General features: G+C 44.5%; 1 protein-coding gene across 3 annotated transcripts in view; it reads right to left on the bottom strand.

Moving 5' to 3' along the window:
- LHFPL3 (LHFPL tetraspan subfamily member 3) overlaps positions 1-21,123 on the bottom strand; it is a 279,538-nt gene that overhangs the window by 16,643 nt on the left and 241,772 nt on the right. For 2 of the 3 annotated variants that reach the window (XM_028746856.2, XM_077935779.1), the window contains one exon: positions 19,027-20,808. The exons of the other annotated variant lie outside the window; for it this stretch is intronic. In XM_028746856.2, coding sequence (XP_028602689.2) covers positions 20,780-20,808 — 29 coding nt within the window. In that variant the 3' untranslated portion in view covers positions 19,027-20,779. Of the gene's footprint in view, positions 1-19,026; positions 20,809-21,123 lie in introns of those variants that run through there. 3 annotated transcript variants of the gene reach the window in all.

Below are 21,123 nucleotides of genomic sequence, written 5' to 3'. Positions count from 1 at the left end.
GTAAAAGCAGGCAGAGCAATAAATACGCATTTTACCTTTGTTTCAGCAGCCTAGTTTCTCCACACACTCACACAGGCTTCTCTACTCTTCAGAGGTCAAAGGCACATTCCAGTCAGGTAAAAATATTTGGGGTACAAACCAGAGCACGTGAAGGGTGTGAGCAGAGTAGGGATGGCCAGGGGAGAGTCCTGACAGCCAGACAGAGAGGATTGGTCCCTGAGACTGAGGTTCGCCACCCTAGCATAAAGTTGCAGCCTAAGAGGGAGAAAACACTTTTTTTTGCTGTTAAATTTATTATGTAGTTTTATTTTCTTAACAGCACACTGCTCTGGGAAGTTATGCCAGAGGCCAGCTTATACACTTTCAAAATAAAGCTATATGTACAACTTTCAAATACAGTGGTACCTCAGGATAAGAACTTAATTCATTCTGGAGGTCCGTTCTTAACCTGAAACTGTTCTTAACCTGGGGTACCACTTTAGCTAATGGGGCCTCCTGCTGCTGCCGCACCACCGCCATGCCATTCCTGTTCTCATCCTGAAGCAAAGTTCTTAACCCGAGGTACTATTTCTGGGTTAGCAGAGTCTGTAACCTGAAGCGTCTGTAACCTGAAGCGTCTCTAACCCAAGATACTACTGTATTGAGTAATGTTGTATGATGATTTATTTTGAAAGCATCACATCAGGATACAATAAAATGCAATGGGTTTAAATTGCAGGAGAGACAAATGCAGGCTGTTCATGTAGAGTTAAGATATATCTTAAAGATACGATCAAATTAAGTAATGGGGAAACAGCCAAAATAACTTACAAATCCACTTCTTTTGGGTGGTACTGGACCAGGTAAAGGTAAAGGTAAAGGTACCCCTGCCCGTATGGGCCAATCTTGCCAGACTCTAGGGTTGTGCGCTCATCTCACTCTATAGGCCGGGGGCCAGCGCTGTCCGGAGACACTTCCGGGTCACGTGGCCAGCGTGACAAGCTGCATCTGGTGAGCCAGTGCAGCACACGGAACACCGTTTACCTTCCCGCTGGTAAGCGGTCCCTATTTATCTACTTGCACCCGGAGGTGCTTTCGAACTGCTAGGTTGGCAGGCGCTGGGACCGAACGACGGGAGCACACCCCGCCGCGGGGATTCGAACTGCCGACCATGCGATCAGCAAGTCCTAGGCGCTGAGGTTTTACCCACAGCGCCACCCGCGTCCCTGGTACTGGACCAAGAGGTGGCTAATTTGTGACCTGCAGGTGTCATTGACCATGTTGGCTGGGTCTGATGTGAATGGAGAGTCCAGCAACAGCGGCAGGACCACAGGTTAGCCACCCCTGTTTGAAAAGGGACTCCTGGAAGAAGACCTCTGTAGAGTGCTTGGGGTTTCACATTGGGCTCTGCAATCAGTAGAGGGGCCATGGCAAATCTATGGACGTTATCGTCTGCATCACCGGAATAATCTCCCATGAGTAGAGGCTTGCAGATGAGAAGACATTGATCAAAAGCAGTGCAGCCCAGAAGATGGAGCAGGAGCTGTCTCCTTACACAAAGTAACAGCAGAGCAGAGAGGATCACGCCCTGAAAATAAAAAAGACGAACAGGTCTTGTGGCTTGGGTGCCTTGTGCAACTCTGAGGAAGAGCGTCCTGTCTGCATGAGTGAGCCTTTCTTTTCATGCGCAGTTCCCATGCTCCTCATTAGAAATCTGCTGATTGCTCTGTCAGATGTCGCCGCCGTTGTTTTCCATAAAGTATTTCTTTATTTCATTTTGTTACGTAAGTCAAGAAAGCAGTTACAAACCTCAAAGGAGGACAAACAGAACAAGAAAGGGAATTTTTAAAAAAGGATAATACAGTAAAAGAGAGAAAAGCAAACAATAAGCAGGGCTGCAAATGTTTAACATCAATTGCCTTTGGGGAGGGAGAACTTCAAAGCTAAAATGGTAAAATGTTATACGATTATATGAGATATACGAAGAATAATGGAAGACCACTGACCTAAACTGTCTCCAAAAATTGAGCTGTGAGAGTAGAGGTTGACTGTGCTCTCCTGATCGAGTAACAAACACCAGGAGAGGCCACCAGATACCCTCAAACTTATCAGTCTTAGTAAGACCTTTATACTGTTGGACCTGGTGGTATAAAGACTCTCCTCCCTGGAAGAGAGGGGAGTGGTTGTGGGCAGGAGACCAAGCTCCGCCCCTGGTAGGGGGCCTTAGCCCCCTCCCCTCCTTACCTGGCTGGCGCCCACGCCCACTGGAGGCAGCCAACCAGGTGCCTCCGGGGGGCGTGTGTAGCAGCTTAATGCTGTGGCGCCAGCTCCGCCTCCTCCTCATTTGTCGTCGTCCCTCAGCGAGTCACCCACCCTCCACTCCCATTTAGCTCAGGGTCTAGGTTTTTGGCCTTGCTATGGACCTTAGGTTGGTCGCCCCGGTTGTCTGGGGGGCCTGGTAGGAATTTTTCCATTTGGCATTAGGCTTTTTGGTTTTTTCGCCTACCTTGTAGCAATCGTCACAACTTTTTTGGTATTGGTGGGTAGGTTAGGCATTGGATTCATGTGTTGTGCTGTGTCAAGGGCTAGGTGTGGCCATCGCCTATGCCTTCAATTTTGGGGTATTCCGTTAAAGGAATCTGGCGGTCGTGTATTCCGTCCGATGCCTGCTTGGCGGGAGGCCATGGCACGACCCTCGGTGACATCAGGGGAGAGCCTATAGTTGGATTAGCATCAACAGGCTCCACCTACTGGTGAATAAACCCACCTCCTATAGTCATCCAATGCCTAAGCCAATACCTTTTCACTGCTGTAATCAATAAAGTTGTGGCCTTTCCTTGCCCATTAACCTTATATCACGTGTCCTTGTGTATTTATTTCACATAGCGGGGGTCGGGCCCTCGATCCACAAACAAACCTGAAAGGGAAAACAGCTTTTAATCCAACTCACTTTAGCTCCCATCCCACTTCAAGGATTGGTGGCTCATGTGAGTCTAGTGCAACAATTCTATACTGTTTCATTATCAAGTGAATATATACCAGTTCATCATGTAAGTGGTCCGTGAATGGTCTGAGATGGCACATTAGTTTCATCTTTCGCCAAACTTCCTCTGCAGATCAGCAAGATGTTCAGAAACGTCTACTTTCAAATGCAAACACACACACACATTCATCTGATTTAATCCAGGTGATTAAATCACCTTGATTGCAAATAAACTTTGAGTAATGAAAACTTTCCAGTTATTGATTCTTGCTTTACTTTCTCTGTTTGCATTCAAATATTCAAGACACACACACACACATCTGGTTCCATCATGTTTATGTGTGTATTTTTATTTTTTTTAAATAATTTTTTTATTGAAGTTTCAAAAGTTTTTTATAACAACAAAGACAAACAAAACAATACAATAAAAACGACAAACAAAAAGAAAATACAAAAAACAAGTATAATTTCAGCTCTTATTTTCTTGTAACTTACTTCCCCGACTTCCTCATACCTCCCCTTTCTGTATTCCAATTTCTAATTAATTATTTAGCAAATCCTTCCCTTATTTTTGACTTAATTTTGATCTTACTTTTTCTCTTTAACTTATCCATTACCGCTAATAACCACATATTTTCTAATCCAGCGTCATTTTAACATTCATTAATTTTACAATATTTCTTTAAATAGTCTTTAAATTTTTTCCAATCTTCTTCCGCTGTTTCTCTTCCCTGGTTTCGGATTCTGCTCGTCATCTCTGCCAGACCCATGTAGTCTATCACCTTCATCTGCCATTCTTCCAAGGTGGGTAGATCTTGTGTCTTCCAATACTTTGCGATGAGTATTCTTGCTGCTGTTGTAGCGTACATAAAAAAAGTTCTGTCCTTCTTTGACACCACTTGGCCGACAATACCCAAGAGGAAGGCCTCTGGTTTCTTCAGGAAGGTATATTTAAATACCTTTTTCAATTCGTTATAAATCATTTCCCAGAACGCCTTAATCTTTGGGCACGTCCACCAAAGGTGAAAGAATGTACCTTCATTTTCTTTGCATTTCCAACATTTGTTATCAGGCAAATGATAAATTTTTGCAAGCTTGACTGGGGTCATGTACCACCTATAGATCATTTTCATAATATTTTCTCTTAAGGCATTACATGCCGTAAATTTCATCCCGGTGGTCCACAACTTTTCCCAGTCAGCAAATATGATGTTATGACCAATATCCTGTGCCCACTTAATCTTTGCTGATTTAACCGTTTCATCTTGTGTATTCCATTTCAACAGCAAGTTATACATTTTAGACAGATTTTTAGTACTGGATTCTAACAATTCAGTCTCCAATTTTGATTTTTCCACCATCATGTTTATGTGTGTATATCATAGGAGCCAACTCCTAGGGGCTGAGGTCCCTTCAGCCTCCCCAATAAAATATTTGAGAGGGCTGCCCCCCCCCCCCAGTTGATGGGCATTGCCATTCCAACAGTGTGTGTGTGTGTGTGTGTGTGTGTGTAAGAGAGAGAGAGAGAGAGAGAGAGAGAGAGAGAGAGAAAGGGGGGGGGAGCGAGAACCTTTCTCTCTCATCTATCTATCTATCATCTATCTATCTATCATCTATCTATCATCATCATCATCATCATCATCATCTATCATCTATCATCTATCTATCATCTGTCATCTATCATCTATCATCTATCATCTATCTATCATCTATCTATCTATCATCTATCTATCTATCTATCTATCTATCTATCTATCTATCTATCATCTATCTATCATCTATCTATCTATCTATCTATCTATCTATCTATCTATCTATCTATCATCTATCTATCTATCTATCTATCTATCATCTATCTATCATCTATCTCTATCTATCATCTATCTATCTATCTATCTATCTATCTATCTATCTATCTATCATCTATCTATCTATCTATCTATCTATCATCTATCTATCTATCTGTATCTATCTCTATCTATATCTATCTAATCTATCTATCATCTATATCTATCTAATCTATCTATCATCTATATCTATCATCTATCTATCTATCATCTATCTATCTATCTATCTATCTATCTATCTATCTATCTATCATCTATCTATCTATCTATCTATCATCTATCGTCATCTGTCTGTCTCTATCTTTCTATCATCTATCTATCTATCTAAAATTGGATATATCTCTTTCTTTAAAAACTTAGAATTGGAGTAAGGAAGAGAACAGGCTATTGTGTAAATGGTTGTTTGTTTGTTTGTTTGTTTGTTTGTTTGTTTTTAAGAGCCACAACAACCAATTCTACTCTTGGACCTTTCTTTCTTGACAAAGTGCACATCTGTTTTTATGGGCTCCCTTGGAAGGTCAGGCAAGATAGAAAATTAATAAATAAAATGAACGTGCCAACGGAAAGGAGAGAAAAATAAATACTGGCCTACTATTAGGATTGAACGAATGAATGAAAGCTGTCAAGTGATTTATCACTGTTCTCAGATAGCAGCTTTGAGGCAGGAGCCATACAGAGCCTGTTGACTTAGAGGCCGCACTTGGCTCATCGAGATCGGCTTCCTCTGTGCAGTCCAAGGTTGTGTATACACAATACCTCCAAAGCACATTTGAGGCACATTCTCTTCCTTGGAGAATTCTGGGCACTGTAGTTTATGTCCCACAGAGTTGAAATTCCCAGCAACAACCTTAACAAACCAGAGAGCCCAGAATTCTTTGAGGAAAATAATGTGCATTGAAGCTAACATGCTTACATTGCTCCAGGCTACAATCCTGTGTCTGCTTTGTTGTTGTTTAGTCGTTTAGTTGTGTCCGACCCTTCGTGACCCCATGGACCAGAGCACACCAGGCACCCCTGTCCTCCACTGCCTCCTGCAGTTTGGTCAAACTCATGCTCAAGAACACTGTCCAACCATCTCGTCCTCTGTCCTCCCCTTCTCCTTGTGTCCTCCATCTTTCCCAACATCAGGGTCTTTTCCAGGGAGTCTTCTCTTCTCATGAGGTGGCCAAAGTATTGGAGCCTCAGCTTCAGGACCTGTCCTTCCAGTGAGCACTCAGGGCTGATTTCCTTCAGAATGGAGAGGTTTGATCTTCTTGCAGTCCATGGGACTCTCAAGAGTCTCCTCCAGCACCATAATTCAAAAGCATCAATTCTTCGGCGATCAGCCTTCTTTATGGTCCAGCTCTCACTTCCATACATCACTACTGGGAAAACCATGGCTTTAACTATACGGACCTTTGTTGGCAAGGTGATGTCTCTGCTTTTAAAGATGCTGTCCAGAGGCCTACTTAGGACAGTGTACCCCATCTTGTGCACTTTTTGCAGCCTTCCCAGATGATGGGACTACAGCTCATATCAGCTCATAGCCAATGGCCAGAGATGATGGACGTTGTAGTCCAACACATCTGGAGGGCACCAAGTTGGCGAAAGGGGAATTTTGGATGGCACTGTTGTCAAGCATGGCATGGCTCCAGTGTTGCAGGGCCCTAAAGGTAAAGGGATCCCTGACCATTTGGTCCAGTCATGGCCGACTCTGGGGTTGTGGCGCTCATCTTGCTTTATTGGCCGAGGGAGCCGGCGTACAGCTTCCGGGTCATGTGGCCAGCATGACTAAGTCGCTTCTGGCGAACCAGAGCAGTGCATGGAAACGCCGTTTACCTTCCCGCAGGAGTGGTACCTATTTATCTACTTGCACTTTTACGTGCTTTCGAACTGCTAGGTTGGCAGGAGCTGGGACTGAGCAATGGGAGCTCACCCTGTCTCAGGGATTCGAACCACCGACCTTTTGATAGGCAAGCCCTAGGCTCTGTGGTTTAACCCACAGTGCCACCCGCGTCCCACACAGGGCCATACTCTAGCACAAATCTTTAGTCCCTTAATGAACTGAGAAGGGGAAGTGAGGCCACAGCTCAAACGACGGGGCTGAGAGTAGCTATGGAGACCATCGTCTTTCTGGTCGAGATTAGAGCCCAGCATAAAAAGCTTTGTGAGGTTAGAGCAGCGGAGTTGGACAACTTGACTCCTAATGAGCTCGCTTAAACCATCCCAGCTGTAGCTGTAGCTGTAGCTGACTCATGCAGCGGGGCTGAGAAGCAGCAGCCTCAATTGCTGCTCGTGTTTACCCTGGCGTCTGTCCCAGAGGCACTTGGGACCGGCTGGAGTTTCCAAGGAGAGCAAAGGTGGGGCTCTGCGAGGGGAAAGAAACAAGAACCAGCTTCCTCTGGTGGAAGGAAATGCTGCGTTGAGCTCAGGGGATGAATGTAAGGCTTCTTCGTAAGCACGAACCCAGGAGGATATGACGACAGCAGGGCGAGCCCATAAAATAGACTTCTTGCCTTTGTATTCCCACAAAGAGGAAACAGGAGACTTTATAGGCCTTCCTTACCGGAGTAACCGGGTGATCCTTGGTGGACTGCCCCTTCTTAGCCTTGTCTACCTCACAGGATCGTTGTGAGAAGAAAACAGGGTGGTACCCTCCCTATTGCTGCTGCTGCTGCTCTCAACCTCTCAGAGAGTGATATATACAAAGAACAGACAACCCTGTAAGACTGGAGAATTTGTGGCCACTAGCTGCTGGTATGGAGCTGAATGTTAGCTTTGTCAGTCAATCTCACCTTTGGCTTTTTATGGCTTGCCAACAAAGGCCCGTATAGTTAAAGCCCTGGTTTTCCCAGTAGTGATGTATGGAAGTGAGAGCTGGACCATAAAGAAGGCTGATCGCCGAAGAATTGATGCTTTTGAATTATGGTGCTGGAGGAGACTCTTGAGAGTCCCATGGACTGCAAGAAGATCCAACCTATCCATTCTTAAGGAAATCAGCCCTGAGTGCTCACAGGAAGGACAGATCCTGAAGCTGAGGCTCCAATACTTTGGCCACCTCATGAGAAGAGAAGACTCCCTGGAAAAGACCCTGATGCTGGGAAAGATGGAGGGCACAAGGAGAAGGGGACGACAGAGGACGAGATGGTTGGATAGTATTCTCGAAGCTACCAGCATGAGTTTGACCAAACTGCGGGAGGCAGTGGAAGACAGGAGTGCCTGGCGGTGCTCTGGTCCATGGGGTCACGAAGAGTCGGACATGACTAAATGACTAAACAACAACAACAACATTTAAAGGAGGGGCCAGATAACACAGCTGTTGGTGATGGAAGCAGCACCACCAGCAAACTCACATTGCTGCAGCCAAGGAGCTTCGACCAAGAACCGCTCGGCTTCTTCACCTCAAGTTTCCTAATAAATCCATCCCTTGTGTCACAACAAGAGTATCTGTCCCTGGCCAGGACCAATATTTGCAAAGGATCTCTGGCTCTTGTTTCAATATTAACCTTTCAGATGGGACTTAGCTTCGTTCCAGGTACTCCACCATTTACAGGATATTTGTACAGTAGTACCTTGGTTCTCAAACATAATCCGTTCCGTAAATCTGTTCCAAAACCAAAGCATTCTAAAACCAAGGCGCGCTTTCCCCTGGAAAGTAATGCAAAATGGATTAATCCGTTCCAGACTTTTAAAAACAACCCTTAAACAGCAATTTAACATGAATTTTACTATCTAACGAGACCATTGATCCATAAAACGAAAGCAATAAACAATGTACTGCAGTCACACAATCAATCAATCAATCAATCAATCAATCATAGCTGAACTGGATTCCACACAGTCACAAAAACAAAAAGAGCCACAAAAATGCAAAATAAATAGCAAAAACAGACAGACCTCAGCATAACACTCAAAAACGGAGCACATTCGAGTTCTGAAAAGAGTTCTCAAACCGGAACACTTACTTCCGGGTTTTCAGTGCTTGGGTTCCAAGTTGTTTGAGTACCAAGGCCTTTGAGAACCAAGGTACCACTGTATCTTGTAATCCTCCAGGAAGAATGTCTCTATTACAACACTGGTATTCCTTATTCTCACACACAAGCTTTATTTTGCGCTAATCTCAAGTAGCAATGAAGTTATTTGCAAGAGACGAATGGTAAATTTATTAGGGAGCCTGTAAACCAGGAAGGGGGCGGGGCAGGCCTGGGGTCCAAATGTAGACCTTTCTGGCCACTCCTAATAGTGAACTCAGCTCATGGCAGGATTGTAGCTAAAATGGAACCCCTGAGAAACAAGATGAAGGTATCAGCATGCCTGGGGGAACTCTAAGCTCTGTAGAAGTACAAAACTTTAGAGGGAAAGCCCTAATGGTGCAATCCTGCCATCCTAACGCAGCCCAACACAAAGTACAGCAGAATGTGAAGTGTCTGCCACCTCTGGCTGAATGGAAAACTGGGAGGGTTTGTGCGCAATTGCGTATCCCGGAGAGGGCATGGTTAAATCTCTCTCTCTCTCTCTCTCTCTCTCTCTATCTCTCTCTCTCTCTCTCTCTCTCCCAATACCATTTTATTTTATTTTTATTAAAATAATGTCTTACCTTTCCAGTGCATAAAGAGAAACAAAACAATCTCTGTGTGGTTGCCTATATAATTTCCTTTCTCCAAACTGTATGTCTTTTAAGCATCAACACTTTGCTTTCCTTGGGATGCTAGCCAGTCAGTTTCCCAATACTGTCAAGTTTAGCGGCTGTCTCTTAGAAAATGTTTTACTGCCATCTACTGGACAATATAACAAACTGCACCTCAGGAATAAATAACGGAGCTTCACGACAGCAACTGTTTGGTAGAAACATTCCCCTTCCACAACAGCTTTACGTTTGGCAAACATCACTGTTGCCATATTGGCTCGCAAGCAACACAAGAAACGAACCTGGGAAGTGTAAAGGTCTTTACTAGGCCAGGTTTTACTCTTAAAGTAGCACAGTGCCTTTTCGTGTGATGATAATGCATACTTCATTTTCTTTCCTGATCGTGTGTGTCTTGTCTTTAAGAGCTGCATGGTATGCATAAACTTAATATCTACTGATTTTACTTCACTTTTATGGTGCAGAAAGGCTGCATCTTGTAAATTTCTGCTTGCTATGTAAGGAGAGCGTGCCCTGCCTATATAGCCAAATACATTCGGATCATAGCTGTCAACAATTCCCCCCTTTTAAGGGAAATTCCCTTATTCCGAATAGGATTCCTCGCAAGAAAAGGGAAAAGTTGACAGCTATGATTTGGATTTGTACGCTTCTGTTTAATGGCTGTTTTTTTTTTTTTTTTTTATGGTACCAGTGTGCCCTAAGGGGACGCGGGTGGCGCTGTGGGTAAAACCTCAGTGCCTAGGACTTGCCGATCGCATGGTCGGCGGTTCGAATCCCCGCGGCGGGGTGAGCTCCCGTCTGTCGGTCCCAGCTCCTGCCCACCTAGCAGTTCGAAAGCACCCTTAAGTGCAAGTAGATAAATAGGGACGGCTTACTAGCGGGAAGGTAAACGGCGTTTCCGTGTGCGGCTCTGGCTTGCCAGAGCAGCTTCGTCACGCTGGCCACGTGACCCGGAAGTGTCTGCGGACAGCGCTGGCTCCCGGCCTCTAGAGTGAGATGAGCGCACAACCCTAGAGTCTGTCAAGACTGGCCCGTACGGCCAGGGGTACCTTTACCTTTACCTTTACCAGTGTGCCTGACATTGCAAAGCAGAGGTGATAAATACCTTTCAGGCCAGGAGCCACAGTGCATCATGGGAGCAACAGACTCTTACCTTTGTACAGCAGGCTGCATCCCTACCATTTAATCATAATAATCATAATAATCATAATAATCATAATAATCATAATAATCATAATAATCATAATAATCATAATAATCATAATAATCATAATAATCATAATAATCATAATAATCATAATAATCATATAAATCATATATAATAATTTAAAAGCAATAGGTTTTCAAACATATTGCTCTCCATCCTGGTACCATCAGAAGTCAAGGACACTTTCCAGCCAGGCAAAAGCTCTCAGGACCAGTGAAGAGTGTGGCCTGCAAAATGGGCACAGGAAGCAGTCTTGAGAGCTGCATTTGGCCCCTGGGGCTTGAGATTTCCCACTCCTGCTTTGCAGACTACAGAGCAGGTCCCTGCCCCGAGGTGCTTACAATACGAAACTTGATTCAAGGGAAAGAGAGGAGGAGGAGGAAGGAGTAAACAGGCAGTGAATATAGAGTTTCAGTTAGGAATATAAGAAGCTACCTTATAACAAGGCCATTGGGTCCACCTAGTATTGCCTGCACAGATTGGCAGCATCTCTTTGGTGTTTTCAGGCAGGGGCCCCACCTGAAAGTGTGAGCGATTGAACCTGGCATTTTCCGCATGCAAGGCAGGTGTCCTTATGTCTGCATGCAAGGCAGCTTCAGCCTTTACAAAGGATGAGGCTGGACCACAGGCTGAATAGCCAAGGAATACAAGTACAAATCAGTTTTTTAAAAGTTTTTAACTTTCTTCTCTTTCTCTCGCAACTCAGGAGGAGGAGACTCATGGAAATATGCAGGAGGCAGAAAATAAAAAAAAGACAGATTATTTGGGGAAAGTGGATTATTATGCTAAGTGGAAGCAGGGCCACCACCTTATGACTGCTGGGATGCCTGCCAGATTTTTCTATGTCTGATTTTTTTAGCAGGAACACAACACCCCCCCCCCCCCGATTCAGGAAGGAAAGAGGCAGCAGCCAGGATCTGGATTGGGGCGGGAGGCAGAGAAGGGATCGAGATCAACTGTTGAGAAAAATAAAGCATTTTGCGATTAGCAGCAGGACCCACAACGTAGGCAAGTGGAAAGAGCAGGAAGCAGATATGCAGGCCGGAGAATATTAATAACGGCACAAATAACTGGATCTGCGCACATCACTGATGTTTAAATGTATTTTTAAAAAGCTGGGCTATGGGAACCTCAACTTGCACAGCGTAAAATGCAGAAGGTGAACTGCAAAACCTTTGAGCGTACCACCAGATGGCAGCAGTCAGGCACACAGGACCACTGCATTTCCTAAATAACAACATCCCATTTCATGAAAATGTTTTTTTCAGCGCTCTTGGCATTCCTGCCTATGGACCCTACCTTAGGACAGAAATGTTCTGAAGCCCAGAGGATTCCAGTGTAAATGCACTTAATTCAAAATGGTTGAAATGATGAAAGGTGCTTCATCTCATTTTCTAACGCAAGTTGTGGAACAAGTGCCCTCCCTCCCCCCCCAATCTGGATTATATTGGTTAGTCAAGACCAGGAGTGGGCAGAATAATCTGGATCTCCTGCCAGGCTTCCGACTGATCTGCAGTCACCTGGTAAGGTACAAACTGCGTGCATAACAGCAGTGACAAAACAACCTCCCACCTGCCACAAAATTTCATCGCTGAAATGAAGAAATCTTGGGGTAGCTGGGAATGGACTGTTGTACAAAAAGACCCTGAGACCTGCCCAATTCTGGTACTCAGAATAAATTCCTGGGCTCAGAATTTTTTAATTATATGTTGTGATAGGAATTTTATGGTCTTAGATATATGGTAATGCTCATAACTGCACATACATAGATCAACACAGGAAGACCAACCTGGAACCATTTTGATTCCTAAACTGACCAAATCCTTTCTCTGCAAGGTTAAACTGGAAAAGCCTCCCCATTGTCTCTTTCCTCACAAATCCTGTCTCAAGGATACAGTATGTCTGTTTGAATAAGGTGTGAGCCTGTGACCTGGCCCAGGAAATAAGTATTTTACCACTACAAAAGAATGGCCAGGCTCCCCGGGAAATTCAATCAAGTAACTTGCCAGACAGGAGATAAACTGTGACAGGAGAAAAACAACATTTAAATTTCTGTGATGTAGGTGGGATGTATCTGAGGGGTGGTCTTAGGTTACACCCCTTCTGTGATGTATGCATGATCTTTCTGGGGGTGGTCTTGATCTACAGGGTGGCAATTTCAAAAGTCTTTATAAGGCCTTGCATGCCATTTTTCTGGGTCCTCCTCCTTTCCTGCGTGTGAGGGAGTACCCTGTTGCAACAGATAAATCAAGATCAAGCTTACTAGCTGCTTTGCTTCTCAATATTCTCTGGTTGGCCTCTGTTATTTTCTCCTACCAATAGGGAACCTATGTAAGGACTCTATATGGGCTCTTGGATACCCCATAAGGGAAAAGGGCATAATTTTATTTACAACAATGTTTATGCCTTTTGCAGCAGCAGGTTCTGGTTTGTGAGTCTTTTAAAAGGCGAAGTCAGTACTTCCTGCAGGCCGGACATCTGCCCAACGTGGGCCAGCCTAGGCAGGCAGCAGTCCCTCTTCCTTAGAGGGGTGATGGAGGAATATGCTTGTTTTTGTGACAGCTACCCAGGCATTGTCCCCATTCGGATGAATTCCTATGCAGGAAATTTCGTGCGGCACCAAGGGACTTTGTAAATGCTTCGTACCATCAGAAGCGCTTGTTGGCACCTGTCTGTCATGAGAGGCAATGGGGTGCGACTCTGGGGGTGAAGCCAAACCGCTGTGATAGGAGCACCGAAGTGACTGTCCCCGGAGCGCAAGCCTGGGCAGTGTGTATGGAGGTCCTGGGTTGCCCAGACGACAACATCCCCCTCTCAGCCTCACTGATGTGGTCCCAAGGAAAGCAGAGCAAGACATTTGGCACCAGCTTGGCTGCAGGAGTTGCCAGATGGAGGCATACAAGTTGCCACCCAACTGTCTTAGGGACTCTGCTCTGGATTTGTGGAGGGTTTTTCCCCTTAGCTTTTTCTTCTCCCAGAAATATCCTACAAGGCAGTGGAGGTTTAGGATCAAAGTTTGCCTTCTCCTAGATGGGAGAGCCAGTGTGGTGTAGTGGTTAAGAGCGGTGGACTCGTAATCTGGGGAACCGGGTTCGCCTCCCCGCTCCTCCACATGCAGCTGCTGGGTGACCTTGGGCCAGTCACACTTCTCTGAAGTCTCTCAGCCCCACTCACCTCACAGAGTGTTTGTTGTGGGGGAGGAAGGGAAAGGAGAACGTTAGCCGTTTTGAGACTCCTTCGGGTAGTGATAAAGTGGGATATCAAATCCAAACTCTTCTTCTTCTACCCTCCCAGGCTGATGAGCCCATGCCTTCTTGACTGTTGGACCCACTGTTAGTCTCGTCTGCTCAATCTACTACAGCCTGTCTTCATCTGCAGAGGAAGTCCCTAATTCACTGAGAGTTTCAGACTTATCAGCTACCCTCATCTGGTTTAGCCAGCCAGTCAAGCTGTTCCCAGGTATGGCCGCTGTTGCATGCTGACAGCTTCTAGGAGTCACAGGTGAGCATTGAGTGCAGGGTGGTGACCAAAGATGAAGGACCAGGTGCGCAGCCTGGGAGTCATTCTGGACTCACAGCTGTCCATGGAGGTGCAGGTCAATTCTGTGTTCAGGGCAGCTGTTTATCAGCTCCATCTTGTACGCAGGCTGAGACCCTACCTGCTCACTGACTCTCTCGCCAGAGTGGTGCATGCTCTAGTTATATCTCGCTTGGACTACTGCAATGCACTCTATGTGGAGCTACCTTTGAAGGTGACCCGGAAACTGCAACTAATCCAGAATGCAGTAGCTAAACTGGTGACTGGGAACAGCCGCCGAGACCATATAACACCGTCTTGAAAGATCTATACTGGCTCCCAGTACGTTTCCGAGCACAATTCGAAGTGTTGGTGCTGACCTTTAAAGCCCTAAATGGTCTCAGTCCAGTATATCTGAAGGAGCGTCTCCACCTCCATCATTCTGCCTGGACACTGAGGTCCAGTGCCGAAGGCCTTCTGGTGGTTCCCTCGCTGCGAGAAGCCAAGTTACAGGGAACCAGGCATAGGGCCTTTTCGGTAGTGGTGCCCACCCTGTGGAACGCCCTGCCACCAGATGTCAAAGAGAAAAATAACTACCAAACTTTTAGAAGACATCTGAAGGCAGCCCTGTTTAGGGAAGCTTTTAAGGTTTAATAGGTTATTGTATTTTAGCGTTTTGTTGGAAGCCGCCCAGAGTGGCTGGGGAAACCCAGCCAGATGGGTGGGGTATAAATAATAAATCATCATCATCATCATCATCATCATCATCTTCCCTCCCCTAACACATCATCAGAAGCAGGGAAATAAAACTACCAAGCTGAGGACAATGAAGATGAGAAACTAGACTTATAACTACAGCAGGGCTGGGCAATGTGTTGTGTCTGGCAGAGGTTGTTGGGCTACAATGTCCATTTTCTCCGATCATTGACTGATGGGAGTCCAACCACTCCTGGATGCCACAGGGTGCCCACGCCAGACCTATAGCAAAATGTGAGGAGACGACACATCTCAGCCCACACTGCTTCCCCACAAGCCCTCAGTGTGGCTAATCCAGCAAAACGTTTGCTGGTGAGACAAAGACTTTAGCTGTCACTCATGGTAAGGGTGTTGCGGACCAGTTCCTGACATGTGGAAAATTTAGAGATGCTGTATGGATTTCAGTGTGTGCCATTGAAAAGGGGCACCGGGTGTTAAGGCCCAATGTTCCTCTCCTTCTTGCTCTGACATGTGAACCTGATTTTGGTTTTCCTGGTCACTTCCAAATTATTTAAGAGTTTATTGAGCATTGCTGTGATCAGTTAAAATGTCCAGCCAGTGAGCTTACTAGATCAGTGCAATGGACTCTGCAAGACAGTTTAGCTGCTCTGCAGACTTCTGCAAGACATTAGTTAATTTGCAGCTAATTTGCAATTCAAATAGATTTGCTAAATCTGATCAGACAATACTACAAGGCCTCCTTGCATACATTTTCATCCATAGCTTTGGGATGTTTTTATTGGATTTATTATTTTTCCCAAGCCATCCCGGGAATTTATCTGAAGGGTTAAGAAAAGAAATCCCATAATAAATAAAACCACATTTACATTTGAGTAAGCAACTTAGGCTTTCTTATTGAACAATTCTAGACATGTTTCCACAGCAGTAAGTCCTGCTATATTCAGTGGGACTTACATGCAAGTAAGTGTGCCTAGGACTGAAGCTTTAATTTACTGCTAATTAGCTAATTAGCCGCTTCATAGCACAGCACAACAACCTTAGAAGAAGATACCTGGACGAGATAAGGTACAAACCACATAGAATAATACTTATAATGCTATTCATCACCTAAGTACTGTATAGCACTAAGGGCATAAAGATTGTAACATTGGCCTTTTTAGCCACCTTGAAAAGTAAGACCTAAATATTAAATTATTATTTGAAGGTCTGAATACTAAAACCTGCATAGTTGTCTGCTTTATTTTCATCATAGAGGAAGCTGTAAGTTGGGGTGTTGAGTTCAGAGGGAAGAGTCCAAGCTTTCAGCCTTAGGCAGACTTGCCAACGTGTATCTCCTATTGCATCCCATTCATTCCTTCCATATGAATGCTTGGAGAACAGACCATTGCACCCTCAGGGTGACTCTGGAACTCAGAGCTATCTTTCAGAAGTCCTTATCAGCCAGTGAGATGATTGTGAACAAATTCCATTGTCAGTGCTGCACCTCTGGTTAAATTCATTGATACCTTAAATAAAAGATGCACTACTGTACATCTTTTATACTACAAAAGCTGTGAGAAAAACGACTGGGATAAGCTTTTTTCTAAAAAAAAGAAGGGAGGGAGGGAGGGAGGGAGGGAGGGAGAGAGAGAGAGAGAGAGAGAGAGAAAGAGAAAGAGAAAGAAAGAAAGAGAGAGAGAGAGAGAGAGAGAGAGAGAGAGAGAACATCCACATCTGAATGAACTAGAGAGAAAGGCACTAGAACACTTTATTCTAGTATGCTACAAAAATTCATTATTTATCTTTATTAGGTACTTTAATAACAAGCATACCTTAAAGTAACAAAAATTATTGTTCTTTGTTTCTTCAGAAAGGCAGGTATTCCAACAGAGTTCTTTACAATTGGTTGACCTTTTTCTTTTCAAAAAAAACACACAAAGAGAAACAGAGCAAAGAAACCAAAGACCACAACTCTTTTTGACATGTTACAATGGGGCGACCTGGTGGAAAGTGTCAACACTTTAAGAAGTTAAAAACAGACTCCTACTTACATTGAATGATGTATGTACTTAAAACTGTTTTGCTTCCTTTATATATCTATCTATCTATATATATCTATGTACATCTATATACACACACGCAGGTATCTACACACAAATGGTCATGGGGAAACCCACATCAGTTTGCAAGATTTTTGCAGTAACATTACTGGGCCACAGTGAGAAACGGGATGCCGAGAGGTGGGAACGCCTGCTGAAGAGAATAACGAGTTTTGCTTTCACGATTGGGGTCTAAGGACCACCCCGCCATATTGGTACCAACAAAGTCAGCGATGGCCAGTTTTGTCAGGACTAGGTCATGGGATCTGATGAGCCCTGATAGGTCTAGGAGCTTTGGATCACATCAAAAGTGGCAATTTTCTGGAAATGTCAGGTGTTGTGGAGTCAAAACTGGAGTCAACAACGGTCAGAAACAGAGGGACATGGTGGGAGGGCCATGGTCACTGCTGGATAATTCGTCTTTGGAAGGCTAAGACCAAAGCACAGACCAGAGGGAGGTTGAGGATGAAGCAGATACGGAGAATAAAACTTTGTATGGCAATGGAAGGTAGGAAAGCACAAATCCAAAGAGATAAGTTGCTCTGGTAAGGGACAGAAGTTGACCAGAAAGGTGTCATACTCAAGTTGGGGTCACCAGAGGCTAATGAGAAGCCAGGAACAGCACCAAACGTAGTCATGAGGACAGAAAAGGACCGATCCTCACCCACCAACCCAAGCTATCCTTTGCAGAAGATGCTTCTAAGGAGGTCAGGAAGGTTTCTGGTTCAAGCTCTTGAGAGGCTGCGATGTGAAGGACGACGACTTTTTTGGGTGTGTTGTCTGTTCTGGACAATGACTCATGGTTCAACACATGATTGAAATATTGAGGGTTTCCCAGGAAGTGGCAAACTAGAAACACACTGCTGTTCACAATAATGGCCACCACACACCAAAAAGCCAAGCACTCACATTACTACCTCAGCAGAGTTGCTGTGTGATGTCAGAACCAGCTGATCGGAGTTTGGGCTGATGTGCTTTCTGGCATTTCCCTGTAATACTCAAGACAACTCTTACCTTTTAAGCACCGGAATCTGGTTTTTTGCCCTACGGCAAGAGGTAGCCAAAGTCATGCCACTGAGTTCTTTTGGACCACAGCATCCATCAGTTCCAGGCAACATGGCCAGTGGTCAGGGATGATAGGAGTTTTAGTTTACACTGGGGGGGGGGGCATTTTAGCTACCACGGCCCTTAAAGAACTTCTGGCACGATGCTCCATTGCCTTTACTGCTTTTCTCTCACAGCAGGGGGTGGGGGTGGGGTTTCCTGGCTATGCCATTTTCTGTCACAGTGCAAAAAAGAATTGGGACATGACCCAGACAAATAATGACTCCGTTAATCTGATGGTGGAACCATACATTGTGAGAAAAATGGGTTGCCAAGGAAAACGTCCTTATTCTTCTTTTAAACATCTAGTTCAATGATGTCCTCCTGATATCATCAGACTTGGAGTATTCCCATCCCATTTTGCAAATAGTTGGTTGCAAATAGTTGGTAGGGGAACAGTATCCTGACACCAGGACATACATAAGGTGTGCTACTTTTGACAGAGGGAGATAACTCAACACGAGACATCCATTTTTGTTCAGTTTGGCCCTTAATTACTATCTCCTTAGTTAGGCAGAACATCTAGAGATCAAGATTCATTGCAGCCACAGGTGTGCAGGGTTACATAGTAAATATGCTACTTCTGTTTAACCAAACCTTGGGTTGTCTAGACATTTCCTCCAGGCTGTTCAAGATTAATGAAGTTTCCCTGCACTTCCACCGACTTTCATTCAAAGCCCACGGCGAGCCATTTTGTCCTTGGAACCTCGGGAGGGAATCACATTATACAGCACCACTGTGAAAAAGACGCTATGAATATCTATTTATGCTGTATAACAATGTTATCGGTAACTTCCTCTGGCAAACACTCAGCACACAGCATTGGAATACTACAGTGCTGGGGGCCGCCTAAGCACCTAGAGAGTGGGGGGGGGGGGGAAAGTTGTTTACTTAGAAAGAACCCTTTTAAATATATTGATAGGGTGTCCATAGGCATTTCAATCAGAGAGACAAGCAGCTTTAAACACAAATGGCTTTCTGCAGATTTATTCAAAAATGCAAAATCTAGCTTGTTTCCCCCGAAAACCCTTCTATTACAGCGCGTTTTTCTTATGCTAGATGCAGCGGTGAATGGTGAACCAGAGTTGTAAAGGAGAAGTCGCGCATCCTTATGTAGTGCCCACCTGTGGCAAACAGTTACCAGTTTCTGTCTGGTATAAGTAATTAGTAAGCATTGTGTGATGTTGCGCATGGAGGGATCCGTACTGATAATACATTACTTAAAGTCAAGTTTTCTAAAGGCAGCAGAGGAGCAGAAAGATGGCGCTTTAAAACTGGCTGAAGAAAACATCACTGAGAGCAGAAATGTACCTCTTATGTATTCCCCCCATTCAAATGGATCCCCGCAATGGACTGGTGTGCCTCAAACCCCCGTGTGGCAATGATACAATAAAAACGTAGCTGCCCAGAGTTAGCTCTTTTTGCTCTCTACTTTGAGCTAGTTGAAATAATTATTCCAAGCAATTTCATTGCTATTTGTAAAGAACGTCCATTTCCTTCTCTCAGATCAGAAAAATGGTAAAAGTGCGTCACGGCAGCTCTTACATGGTTACATTTCGGATGCCAAGACTAACCCTATATTGTTTACCAACCTTACTGTGTAATGTTTTGCAAAATGGCTTTCCACTGGATGTCAGAAGCTCTTACCCCAACTGCCAACTCAACACGAGGGAGCTGGCTGAGTTTGCTTCAGGAGGCAGATTTGGGGTAGCAATTTCTTGTAATATTATCTTAAACACACACACACACATATGACAGACACATTTGGACTGTCTGCTTCAGTCACCAAAATGTCTTGGGCCTATCTTTTACATCTCCGTTCTCAACCTTACCTTATCTGAGCTCTCTCCCCTCCACAGTTTATAATTTGACTGGGAGGCAAGGAGGGGAATGGAGACATGCTACAAGGAACCTATTGGGTAAAGAAGGTCCCCAATGAATCTCTGGAATAGCCTGCGAAAGAATTGTGGAAGGAGATGGGTCACTCGTCACTTTATGGGTTTTCATGTTTCCTCCTCACGGAGATTTCACAGTTTGGGAGCCACCATCTCAGAGCCTTTGCAGAATGAGAATTCGAGTCTGAAACAGCCACAGAGTCGCTACGCACAGAGAGTAAACAGAACATGTAGGCAAGGAATCAAGAAGCATTGTGTTTCAAAGTGAAGGCCAAATGAGGTGCAGCAATGGTGGATTCAAAAAGTTTACGCCATTTCCTCTGTAACCTGAAACGTAAGAGAGTCTTTTCTGCAGCGATGCTGGATGATGCCCTCTCTGGTTCCTGGTGGCTGGAACAGGAATTCTCTGAGTTAACTGCCCCCGCCTTGTGAAATGCTTTATTTTAAAGGATTTTGCTTTTCAGTTGAAATAATAATATTATTTTTTTACAAACCTCCTTGATGCATGTATATTAATATGTTTACCTAGTGACAACTATACCCCCGTTTAAAATTTATTCCCCTTATGTGACTTTTCATGCATGCCTTCTGAATGTTGCATCCAGTGACAGTTCCTAATGAGCTGGTGGGTAAATCCAGGATCGAATCTCTCTCCAGAGAACCACTTGCATGTCTGGCTGAACTGTGCTTAGAAGGCAGCTCTTGGCAGTCAGACTTTTTAGTTTTTCTTACACTTGTCAACATTCTCCTTCATCACAGGCTTCCTTCCCAAGCGCCTTCCCATTTAATGCTGATGTACAAAAGCTGTTACTTGAGTTTTGTTTTGTGCTCATTCTAGTGAGGATTGGCTTAGCAGAACTGCAAAACAGAGAGAGAAAGAGACAAGCCAAGTTAGTGCTGGAGGACATATTAGCAGAGGCATTCCTATCCCTTGATATGGCAAACCTCCCGTTTCCGTTTGTTATAAAAGTTGTCAGGCTTAGGCCGGGCCCAGGCTGAGAGGCCTCAGGAAAAGCAAGGTTCTCTCTGCATGTCTTTGGTTCATCATTTGAGGTTCTCAGGTAAGAACAAAGTAACAGAAACAGCACAACACAGTTTCTTTGGCTCAGGAGCCACATGAGATAAAAGATGTAAAGCGAGAGACTGGCTCACCTATATTTACTAAAAACCTCT

This window comes from Podarcis muralis, chromosome 10, assembly GCF_964188315.1.
Source record: "Podarcis muralis chromosome 10, rPodMur119.hap1.1, whole genome shotgun sequence".
NCBI lineage: Eukaryota > Metazoa > Chordata > Lepidosauria > Squamata > Lacertidae > Podarcis > Podarcis muralis.
The sequence above is the reverse complement of the archived record's forward strand: the minus strand, read 5'-3'. Positions and strand labels throughout refer to the sequence as shown.